The sequence below is a fragment of the Vulpes lagopus genome, chromosome 11 (genome assembly GCF_018345385.1).
Source record: "Vulpes lagopus strain Blue_001 chromosome 11, ASM1834538v1, whole genome shotgun sequence".
Classification (NCBI taxonomy): Eukaryota; Metazoa; Chordata; class Mammalia; order Carnivora; family Canidae; genus Vulpes; species Vulpes lagopus.
This window is the reverse complement of record NC_054834.1, coordinates 66,611,108-66,623,848: the sequence shown is the minus strand read 5'-3', so window position 1 is coordinate 66,623,848 and position 12,741 is coordinate 66,611,108. Positions and strand designations below refer to the sequence as shown.

Below are 12,741 nucleotides of genomic sequence, written 5' to 3'. Positions count from 1 at the left end.
TGGATCATATTCTGCTCATTTGGGACTAGGTTAAACTTCTAGTGAATCAAAGACTTAAAGGTAAAAAAACTAAAATATAAAAGTACTAACTGATCTTCCTAATGATGACACAAAATCTGGGAACCATAAATGGAAAGTTGGATAATGTGACTACTTAAAATAAGTTCTATGACAAAAATAACCTTCAGCAAAGTCAAAAGAAATATGACAACTAGGAAACTCCTATTGTAAGTTAATTTTATGATTTAGAAAGAGCTCCTGTAGAACTGATAAGGAAAAGATCAGCAACACAATAAAAAATAGGTAAAGTACATGGACAGGTCAAGAAAAGGCAATATACACTACACGAGCTAAGCATATGAAGAGGCACATGACCTGGTTTGTAGTATGAGAAATACAAATTTAAAATACCTGCATATTATTTTTTACCTATCAGATTTGCAAATATCCAAAAATACGGTAACACATTCTGTAAGCAAGAGTTTAGGGGGAACAGGCATTCTTATCAACTGCAGGCAAGTGTATAAACTGACATAATCCCTACAGAAGGTGACTTAATAAGCATCTACCCAAATAACAGATGTACATACTCTTCCTAACTACAATTCCATTTCTAGGGATTTATCCTAATGGCTATTCTTACACAGGTGCAAAATGACAAACCGCAACATGTTTTCTATAGAAAAGACAAAAAAAAAATTTAAAGTTCCTCAGAAGAAGACTGGTTGAAAAATGGAACCTAGAGACTCCATTTGGATAATGGAATACTAGGCAGTCATTAACAAAGAAAGAGTAAACTCTTTATATACAAGTATGTAAGGATCACCAAGATATATTATAAAGTACAGAAAGTGTACTTCACAGAAAGTGAAGTGCAGAAAGAAGAGTGTGTAACATGTTACCATCTGGATTAAAGAGAAGATTGGAAAATATATATTTGCATTTGTTGGTATATACACACATACCATATCCTTGAAAAGATATATAAGAAACTGCTAATTGTTGTTGCCTAGGGGGATAAATAGCGGGTGGCTGGGAGCAGGGCTGGGAAACTTTTCACTGTCAATTATTTTAAATTTTAAAAGTGGGTTTTTTTTTTTTAAGATTTTATATATTTATTCATGAGAGACACAGAAGGAGAGAGGCAGAGGCAGAGTGAGAAGCAAGCTCCATGCAGGGAGCCTGATGTGGGACTTGATCCCAGGATTCCAGGATCAGCCCTGAGTGGAAGGCAGACGCTTAACCACTGAGCCATCCAGGTGTCCCTAAAAGTTTTTTTTTTTTTAAGATTTTATTTATTTATTCATGAGAGACACACAGAGAGAAGCAGAGACATAGGCAAAGGGAGAAGCAGACTCCTTGAGGGGAGTCCAATGCAGGACTTGATCCCAGGACTCCAGGGCCATGCCCTGAGCTGAAGGCAGACGCTTAACCACTGAGCAACGCAGGCAACTCTAGTTTAAAACTTTTTGTTTTTAAATGTTTTTTTTTTCATTTTTTTTTTATTTTTATTTATGATAGTCACACACACAGAGAGAGAGAGAGAGGCAGAGGGAGAAGCAGGCTCCATGCACCAGGAGTCGACGTGGGATTCGATCCCAGGTCTCCAGGATTGCGCCCTGGGCCAAAGGCAGGCGCCAAACCACTGTGCCACCCAGGGATCCCTAAAATTTTTTGAATGGTGAATGTATTTCAGACTATAATAATAATAAAAAAAACAAGTAAACAATATAAACAAAATAACTGGAAATAAATTATGGCAAAGAAGATTTGGACCAGAATCTGGAGATGAACAAGCAAACATGGTATTCAATAAAGGAAAACATAGATTGCAGTTGATTCCCAGCAGAGTTAAAGAAAAGATTATTGAACATGTGGCTTATAAGCACTTAGAAGGAAAGAAATGATTGCTACTGTGGTTACACTAAGACCAGGACATGAAAAATTAACCTCATTTTCATGGTCTGATAAGGATACCAAGACTGGCATATCGGGAAATGCCACAGAGAATATCTTAATTATTTTAAGGCATCTGACAAACTCTTACAACACTTTATAGACAAGATTACAAAAATAATGTGGGTTTCAGGGGTTTTGTTCCTCTTTTTTTTTTTTTTTTTTAAGATTTTATTTATTTATTCATGAGAGACACAGAGAGAGAGAGGCAGAGACACAGGCAGAGGGAGAAGCAGGCTCCATGCAAGGAGCCTGATATGGGACTCAATCCTGGAACTCCAGGTTCACGCCCTGAACCAAAGGCAGTCACCCCACCACTGAGCCACCCAGGTGTCCCAGTGTGGGTTTCAATTGTGAACACCATGCCCAGGGTGCTAATTCAGGAACCAAAAATGTCAAAGAGGGAAGTCCACAGCAACATCACACAAGGCCCAGTACAATGTCCTGACTGATCCACCATTTGTGATAGTAATCCAAAGGAAGATAGAAAAAGTATATTTATCAAATTAGTAAGTGATGTAAGATTGAAAGAGAAGGACTGAATCCAAAGACAGTGAGAGGGAGGAACCAGGAAGGGCAACTGACACTATTAAGATAAAATTTAATTGAGGCAAATACAAACTTGTTTTGGTTTTTAAAAGATTCAAAATGCACAAATAAGCACAGAATGGTAGAGCCTTGGTTTCTTTTTTTTTTTTTAAGATTTATTTATTTATTTATTTATTTATTCATTCATTCATTCATGACAGACAGAGAGAGAGAGAGAGAGAGAGAGAGAGAGAGAGAGGCAGAGACACAGGCAGAGGGAGAAGCAGGCTCCAAGCCGGGAGCCCGACGCGGGACTCAATCCCGGGACCCCAGGATCGCCCCCCGAGCCAAAGGTAGGCGCCAAACCGCCGAGCCACCCAGGGATTCCCAGAGCCTTGGTTTCTTAAATAATTATCCAGGAATTTGAAGTGCCCATAAACTGAACAGTGGCTTCAGAAAAAACTGTTGAAATCTCAGGCTGAATTAACACTGTCCAAACCACCATTATGCTATGTACTGGACAGCTCCCATTTGGAGTTTTCTACTGTTTTGTTCTGGCCCCCTAAAGTCAAAAGGTAAGGTGAACACAACCACCAAGGATTTGGAAACCAGGTCAGTAAAAGGAATCTCAGGAAGGAAGTCTGGCTGGAGAAGAAAGATTTAAAGGAAAATGGCAATTTATTTTCAAACAGCTGGAGGACCATCAGAAGAGACATCATTAGACATATTCTGTGGAGATTCAGAGGTTGAACCAGGACTGATGGGAGGAAATAAGAGAAGGGAACAATAACAGGAGTTTATCAGTGATGGATCAGGCCATTTCATCAGATAGTGTGGCCTATCACTTGAAGTATTCAAGTAGAAGCTGAACTGCCACTTCTTAGGAATGTGCAAGTCCTTCTACATAATAAGTGAAGCGAGCTGTCTAAAATGCTGTGATGAACAGCTGGAACATGGGATTGCAGACTCCCCTGGAAGCTAGGAAAATGGACTATGAGACAGACATGTTTGTAAGTCACATATGAACCATGTCACCTACTTTGTTCCACCCAGCTCTGGATTAATAAATGAGTTTAACATCACCATAAGCTTTCCTCAAGGGGCACAAGCACTAGCTCTCAGTTCCTACACTCCCTTCCCTTTCTCTGCTTTTCAGTTTCACTTAAACATTGAGGCTCAGGGCAATGAGTTAACAGTTGGTGAACTCCCCAGAAGAGAGACACCTTCATCTTTGTGTCCATCTATCTTGGCATTGCTCCTAGCACTGCAGCTACCACGGTTCACTCCTCACGGTGGGTGCTCAAAACACATCTGCTGAATGACTGCCTGAGAGCTGCAGAAATGGCAGGTGGCAATCAGCTGATCAACAAGATGATGAAAATGCTGGTGCTCCATGGATTTCTGAGTTCTGGCTCACCAATAAGAAATATCCCTTCCACCAGTACCAGCTCTACTTTGGCTTACCATTACTGATTTCCGGGAGGTCAAACTTAGTGAAGTCCCACCATTGGAGCCGGTAGGTAGTATTGGCAATGTTACTGGCCACAGCTGACTGTCCATCACCAATCACTGCCCCTGGTTGGGGAGAAGACAAAGAGAACACATTATAGTCTTTATCCATGTTTCCTCTGTACACATAAAACGACATGTACTGGGATTAGCAGGAGAGGGGGAAGAGGAAAAACCATCTGCCAAGTCCCCAACTCAAAGAGAAACCAGACACTCTCAGAAACAATCCTACCGGAAACATAATCCCATTCATCAGCCCGTCCCATGATTACTTAACATTTCCTTAGTGCCAACAATGTGGCAGGTACTGTGTATGTCTTGTCTGCCAGACTCTCATTCTAAAGAGACAGAGTTTTCATAAACATGTGGGGTTGGGGGGGTAAGTAAAAAAATGGGAGGACAACATTAACACAGAAAAGCACTTCATTCCTGGATGTCTTTGTTATAAGCAGTGCTCTTTGGGAGAAAATGTCTCCTTCGTACATGACCTTCTTCCTAATAAAACATCTCAAAAGGAGACGTCCTTCAGGGAAGAGAAGAGACAGCCAGTATGCAGCTGACTGGATAGACAGAGACAGTAAAGAACAAATGAAGTCATCGTTGTTAATTTCTTCTGGACCCCTGGCATGTAACACAGCAGAAATTTATGAGTCTGGCTTTTCAGTATCAGAGTGTTTTTATTAAGGCAATATTTTACAAACCCCTCCCCTCCCCGCCCCATGAGAACTTCCCTGAATCCAGGTTCACTTGAAACATCTCACGGTTTAACTTTCCCTGAGATATACACTTCTGGATGACATTCTTTTCCTTGGTAACCAATTAAATAAAAAATGGATTTTTTTTTTAACAGGGTGACACTTTAATTTGCAGTTGTATTTCATTTACATGAACATGTCATTTCTTCCTCCTCCTTCCGAGGTGCATTTCATACACAACCACCCTTTTGATCAGACAGAGCCAAACCCTCTCGGGAGAACAGAACACTGTTGTATGCTAGACAACCTAAATGGTATTCTCTGCTGCAAATCACCTCCTACTTTAAGAAACTGAACTTGTTAGAGCGCACTAGCCTTGGAACAACGGACAATTTTATACCTAGATTCCTCGGTTATTACCATCTTCCTCCTCCGCATATCACTGTAAAAGGGTCTCGGCATCTGTATTTTCCCATTTGATGAGCTGCATTTATTGCTCTGCCATTCCTGGTCTTTCTCTATTCTGTCCTCAAATGGTCAAGAGGTTGTTCAGAGAGAAAATGTTCTCTATACAAGCCAGGAAAGTACTCCTCTCATTCTTTTCCTGTTGCAGCAAGCCACTACATGGGAAGACTCTTCAACATTAGTTTATTGATAGTGTCCTTGTCCCAGTTTCAATTTGTTTTGTTTTTAAAAGATTTTACTTATTTATTCATGAGAGACACACAGAGAGAGGCAGAGACATAGGAAGAGGGGAGGAGACTCCTTGTGGGAAGCCCGATGGGGGACTCGATTCCCAGGTCCCCAGGATCATGAAGGCAGATGCTCAACCACTGAGCCACCCAAGCATCCCCGCAGTTTCAATTTGTAAAGAAAGGTATAAATAACAGTTCATTTCCAAGATGATAATACTGCTAGATTATGTATTCTCGATATGGGTAATATTGCCCCTATGGGGGCAAAAACTGGTTCATGGGGAAGTCTTAGTGCAATCACTAGCTTGCCTCCTATATACTGTAATATATGACAGAAACACGGCCCATCTGTGATATTAAAATTTCATGGGAGGGGGGGTGATTAGGTGGAAAATGTCTACAGTCTCCTTCAGAGAGTAATAATCAAGTAAAGGTTGAAATACTGTTCTAGATACACTACCTACACCACAATATTCTTTTAAAACTCACAGATTCAAAGACATAGACCCAGATGGTCATGATCACCCTGAAGGCCTGAGAAAGTCAGCATTTGGGGGTGTTGTCAACGAGCCCAATGACCTCAAACTCCTACTGAGGGCCCTGTGGCATATCACCCAGATGAGGTAAATAAATAAATCTTCTTAAAAATGTTAACCTTTATAGAATATTCTATAATAATTACACCTGACCTGAGAACTTTTGCTGAACTTCTGGGTCATGAGGAGGATAAGCTACATATAGGACTTTCTTTTTCTTTGTTTTTAAAAAAAGGACTTTAAAAAAAATTATTCATGAGAGACACACACACACAGAGGAAGGCAGAGACACAGGCAGAGGGAGAAGCAGGCTCCATGCAGGTAGCCTGATGTGGGACTTGATCCCATGTCTCCAGGATCAGGCCCTGGGCTGAAGGCAGTGCTAAACCGCTGAGCCACCCGGGCTGCCCCATATAGGACTTTCTTAATAGGAACTTTTTAATTTTTTTATGCCCCCTTGATAATGAAAATCATTTTTTAGTTCTAAGGAATACCACTTCCTTGGAAAGAATTACTCAGTTTCACTCTGATCCAGGCTCGACATCACTAAGCTTATGAACTGTTGTCCTGGCTTGCTTATCTAGGTGGTTGACATATCTCTCTGACCACCAGTCTCCCTCACACCACTATAGTTTCCTTATCATGTCATCCAACTTTTAACAGAAGATCATAAAACACCAAATGATAGAAGGTTAGTTTGATTTCTCAGTAGATGATGAACAAAATGCTAGCTGCTAAAAGAGTAGGAAATAAACTGAAGAAACAAAATCCATACTCCAAAAACTTAAAATCTGGAGGAGAGGATGGGAGCTACAATCAGGAAAACAGTTAAGGAAAATACCAGATGCTTTAAGAGTGCTGTGGATCTGCAACTGGGAACACAATGATTAAGACTCCAACCCCCAGCTCCAGAAGCTCCTGTACCGTCCATGCCTCCAGAAATGTCTTCTGGAGAACAGCTGTGCAATGTAATAAACATGGATGACAGCACTGTATGGAAGAGACTGGGGAGGTGTTCTCTGCCAATGGTGCCAGAGCGCTGAGGAGAAATGGAGCCTGGCACCAGAGAGTCGATTTTCAGTGCCGTGTAAACATAGATTAGGAAGCAAAAGATGCCAGCAACAGATTAGCGTATTGTCACCAGGTTCTCTTCTATAAGAGCTGCAAGCCAGCTGAGCCTGTCTCTCGGAAACATCAGGAAGAAAAAGTATCACCCTATTAAAAAGCCCCAACCATTTAGTAGGCCTCTGGCCACTAAGCTGAAGGTATAGGAAATGTGCCAGAATGAGTTAATGGACTAAGCTACAAAGTATTTACATAGGAGGCACTTATCCTCAGAAGCCAAATCCTGAGAGGCTGTTGAGAGATTTCTGAGGCCTCAACGTTTTCTCAGTAATAATGGGATGGAACAAGCTAGACTCAGGGTCTCTCAACCTCCGCTATTGATAGTTTGGGCCAGATAATTGTTTAGGGCACAGAGTAAGTCTTGGGCTTTATAGGATGTTTAGCAATATCCCTGGCCTCGGCGCAACAGATGCCAGAGGCATACTACCCAGTCACCCAGTTGAGACAACCAAAATTGTATCCAAACTTTGCCAAATGTTCCCCAGGGACCAAACTCATCCCTTGGAGAAAACTCCAGCTAAATAAATATAGCCTACAGTTTTTTTTTTTTTAAGATTTTATTCATTCATTCATTCATTCATTCATTCATTCATTCATTCATTCAAGACAGACATAGGGAGAGAGAGGCAGAGACACAGGCAGAGGGAGAAGCAGGCTCCATTCAGGGAGCCTGATGTGGGACTTGATTCCAGGTCTCCAGGATCATGCCCTGGGCGGAAGGCAGATGCTTAACCACGGAGCCACCCAGGAGTCCCTATAGCCTACATTTTAACTCCAAGACAGGCACTCTTAGAAGTACCACAACTACTAGAATGCCCACTGCTAATAGCAAACTCTTAGTGATACTGATTTTGGAAAGAAACTAATCAAAGGCATAGCATCATACAAATATTCTCTTAGCAAGCTTAGTTTTCCATTTCTGTATGGATTAGAGGTTAACTTGAACTGGGATATTATGGCTTGCAGTTTCGTTTTTGTATGACATTTGATAATATAGGCTTCAGAATCAGACGGACCTGATTTTGACACTTTCTGCTAGTACCTACTATAGTGTGATTTTGTGTAAATTAATATCTCTGAAACTCTGTTTTCTTATCTGTTAAAAGGGTATTATAATAATAATACCTACAGGGCACCTGAATGGCTCAGTTGGTTGAGCATCTGACTCTTGATTTCAGCTTGGGTCATGATCTGAGGGTTGTGAGATAGAGCCCCACGTCGGGCTTTGTACTCAGCATGGAGTCTGCCTGAGTCTCTCTCTCCTTCCCCCACCCCTCCCCGTATTTGCAATTCTCTAACAAAACTTCTGAAAAATAATAACAATGCTTACAGTTTATAGGGTCATTGGGAGAACTTATTCAAACAGTAAATGTAAAGTGATGGCAAATAATAAGTGTCTAATAAATGACTACTATTAAAATTAATCATTTATTCCAATCTCTGTTTGCTTTTCCTTTATAGGTATACCTCTGTAATCAACAAGTCATAGATAGAGGTCCTTTTATAAAAGACTGGCCCAAATTATGTGCTAGGGCCGAGAGAGAGAAGCATTTAATTTTAGAATTAAGGTCAAATGTCAAGGCCCTAGACTCATTAGTAACTTTGTACTTGAAAAACAGCTAAGATTAAAACTGATCACATTCTGGGCCACAAAACCCACTGAAACACATTTAAAAGAATGGAAATCATACAAAGTATGCTGTCAGATGATAGGGAATTAAACTAGAAATTAGTAGCAAAAAAATAACTGGAAAATCCCCAAATACTTGGAGATTAAGCAACACACTTTAAATAACACATGGCTCAAAGAAGACATCTCAAGAGAAATTTTTAAATATTTTGAATTAAATGAAGATGAAAATACAACTTATTAAAATTTGTTGAATGCAACAAAAGCAGTTTTAGAGGGAAATGTACTGTACCAAGTGTATATATTAGAAAAGAAGAAAGATCTAAAATCAATAATTTAAGCTTCCATCTTAGGAAAGAAGAAAAAAAATTAAAATTGGAGAAGAAATCAATGAAATGAAAAACAAGAAATCAATAGAAAAAATAATAAAACCAAAAGCTAGTTCTTTAGAAGGATCAATGTAATTGATAACCTCTAGCCAAGCTAACTGAAGAAAAAAGACACAAATTATCAATATCAGAAATAAAAGAGGGACCATCACTACTGACGTGTGGACACCAAAAGGATAATAAAAGACTACTATGAACAATCTGATGATAATCTAGAAGAAATGGACCAATTCCTTGAAAGACACAGTCTACACCAAATTTACACAAGAAATTGATAATCTGAACAAGCCTATATCTATTAAGTTGAATTAATCATTAATCTCCTCTAACAGAGGGTGCCTGGGTGGTCCATTTGGTTACGACTGACTTTTTTTTTTTCAAGATTTTATTTATTCATGAGGGACACAGAGTGAGAGAGGGGAACAGAGATATAAGCAGAGGGAGAAGCAGACTCCCCGTGGGGAGCCTGATGTGGTATCGATCCCAGGACCCTGGGATCATGACCTGAGCCCAAGGCAGATGCTCAACCACTGAGCCACCCAGCCATCCCATGCCTCTGACTCTTGATTTTGGTTTAGGTGATGATCTCAGGGTCATAAGATGGAGCACGACATCAGGCTCTGTCAGGCTCCCTCTCCCTCTGCCTCCCCTGCCCCTGATTCACTCTCAGACTCTCTCTCAACATAAATAAATAAATCTTAAAAAACAAAAAACAAAAAAACACACAAACCAACCCAAATCTCCCAAATAGAAAGTGCCAGGTCCAAAGGGGTTCACTGGTAAATTCTATCAAACACCTAAGGAAGAAATTACATTAAATCTCTACAATTTCTTTTTTTTTTTAAGGTTTTATTTATTTATTCATGAGAGACAGCGTGGGGGAGGGGGCGGGCTGAGGGGGCAGAGACACAGGCAGACAGAGGGAGAAGCAGGCTCCATGCAGGGAGCCCGATGTGGGACTCGATCCTCGATCCTCAGTCTCCAGGATCACTCCCTGGGCCAAAGGTGGCGTTAAACCACTGAGCAACCCAGGCTGCCCCAAATCTCTACAATTTCTTACAGAAAGCACAAGTGGGACTATGTCCTAACCCACTTTATAAGGCCAGTATTGCCCCAATACTAAGACCAGACCAAGACAATGAAGAAAGGAAAACTACAGACTAATATTTCAGAAGCCAAAATCCTCAACCAAATATTAGCAAGTCAAATCCAGTAATATATTTAAAAAATTATATGCTGTGACCAATGGGATTTATCCCAAGTAAGCAAGGCTAGTTCAACATTTGAAAATCAATATAATCCAGTACATCAACAGGATAAAGAAGAAAAATCATATAGTCATATCAATACATGCAGAAAAAGCATGTGACAAAATTCAATACCTACTCACAGTAAAAACTGTCAGGAAACTAGGAAGAGAGGAGAACTATCTCAACTAGATAGAAAATGTCTACCAAAACCCTACAGCTAACATTACACTTAATGATCAGAAACTATATGATTTTCCCCTAAGACTGAGAACAAGCAAGGATGTCTCTTCTCACTACTCCTCTTCAACATTGTACTGGAAGTCCTACCTAATGCAGTTAGAAAAGTAAATAAGAGGAAGAAATAAAACTTGGAGAGGAAGAAACACTGGAGAGGAAGAAATAAAACTGTTCACAGATGACACGACTGTCTATGTAGAAAATCCAAAGAATAACAAAAGTAACTCCTAAAACTATTAAGCAATTAAGTCAAGACTGCAGATACAAATCATACAATTGCAGATACAATTATATCAAGATATAAAGAGTTAACAGCTTTTTTATATATCAGCAATGAACAAACTGGAATTGGAAGTTAAATACAATACCAATACATTAGACCAAAAAAAACCAAAAAGGAAATATTTAGGTATAAATCTAACAAAATATGTACAAGAGCTCTATGATGAAAACTACAAAACTCGAATGAAAGCAATCACAAAAGATCTCCAATATTTATTGGACAGATACTCCATGTTCCTGGATAGAAAGACTCAATACTGCTAAGATGTCAACTGTCCCCAACTAGCTCTATAGATTCAATGCAATCCCAATCAAAATCCCAGAACATTACTTTTGGAATACTGATAAATTTTAACGTTCATCTGGAAAGGCAAGATTCAGAATAGCCAATACAATATGCAAGAAAAGAACAAAGCTGGAAGACTGACACTACCTGACTTCAAGACTTATGATAAAACTATAGTAATGAAGACGGTGTGGCACTGCTGAAACAATAGACAAATAGATCAATGAAGCAGAACAAAAAGCCCAGAAATAAACCCAAGCAAAGAGAGTCAATTGATCTTTGACAAAGGTGCAACAGAAATTCAACAGAGAAAGACAATCTTTTCAACAAATGGAGCTGAAACAACTGGACATTCACATGCAAAAATATGAATCTAGACACAAATCTTGTACTTTTCACAAAATTAACTCAAACTGGATCAGACCTGGATGTAGAACACAAAACTCTAACATTCCTAGGAGATAATACAAGAGAAAAATCTAGGTGACCTTGAGTTTGTCAATTACTTTTCTTTTTTAAATTTTTTTTTTAATTTTTATTTATTTATGATAGTCACACAGAGAGAGAGAGAGAGGCAGAGACATAGGCAGAGGGAGAAGCAGGCTCCATGCACCGGGAGCCTGATGTGGGATTCGATCCCGGGTCTCCAGGATCGCGCCCCGGGCCAAAGGCAAGCGCCAAACCACTGCGCCACCCAGGGATCCCTGTCAATTACTTTTCTACCAAAAGTACAATCTGTGAAAGAAAAAACTGACAAAGTTGACTTCATTAAAATTAAAAGCTTCTGCTTGGAGAAAGACACTATGAAAAGACAATGAAAAGCCAAGCCACAGACCAGTAGAAAGTTTCTGCATAACATTTAACTAATAAAAGACTGGTTTCTAAAATATACAAAGAACTCTTAAAATTCAACAATAACGAAACAACCTGATTTTAAAACTGGCAAAAAATCTGAACAGACATCTCACCATGAAGATATACAGATGTAAATAAGTATATGAAAAGATGCTCAACATTATTTCTCATTAGGGAACTGCAAAATAAAATAACAATGAGAAGCTACTACACACTAATCAGAATGGCTAAAATAAAAACCACTGATCATATGTGAAGAGGTTGCAAAACAGCAGGAACTCTCATTCCTTGCTGGTGGGAATACAATGGTAAAACTAACTTTAGAAGACAGGTTGGCAGTTTCTTTGCACTAAACATACTCTTAACCATATGATCCAGCAATGTTCCTTGGTATTTACTTAAATCAGTTGAAAGCGTATGTCACACAAAAACCTACACACAGATGTTTATAACAGCTTTATTCATAACTGCCAAAACTTGGAAGCAACCAAGGTATACTTTAATAGGAGAATAGATAAACTGTGGTACAACCATACAGTGGAATATTATTCAGCTCTGAAAAGAAACAAGCTATAGAGCCATGAAAAGACAATGAGGAAATTTAAGTAAAAGCAGCAAAAAACTATAAGTAGTGTGATGCTAACTATGTCATTCTGGAAAAACCAGAACCATGGACATAGTAAAAAGATCAGTGGTTGCCAGAGGTTTGGGGGTGAGAAGGAGGTATAGTTGTAGCACCAAAAAGATGTTTTGGGGCAGTGAAATTAT

At 39.4% G+C, this 12,741-nt stretch overlaps 1 protein-coding gene across 9 annotated transcripts in view; it reads right to left on the bottom strand.

The window, feature by feature from the left end:
* Window positions 1-12,741, bottom strand: part of AMBRA1 (autophagy and beclin 1 regulator 1) — a 172,924-nt gene that overhangs the window by 38,769 nt on the left and 121,414 nt on the right. For all 9 annotated transcript variants that reach the window (XR_005990657.1, XM_041773936.1, XM_041773939.1 and 6 more), the window contains one exon: window positions 3,949-4,059. Coding sequence is in view for 8 of the 9 variants with exons in the window: in XM_041773936.1 (XP_041629870.1) it covers window positions 3,949-4,059 (111 nt within the window). In the remaining variant the exon portion in view is untranslated. The remainder of the gene's footprint in view (window positions 1-3,948; window positions 4,060-12,741) is intronic.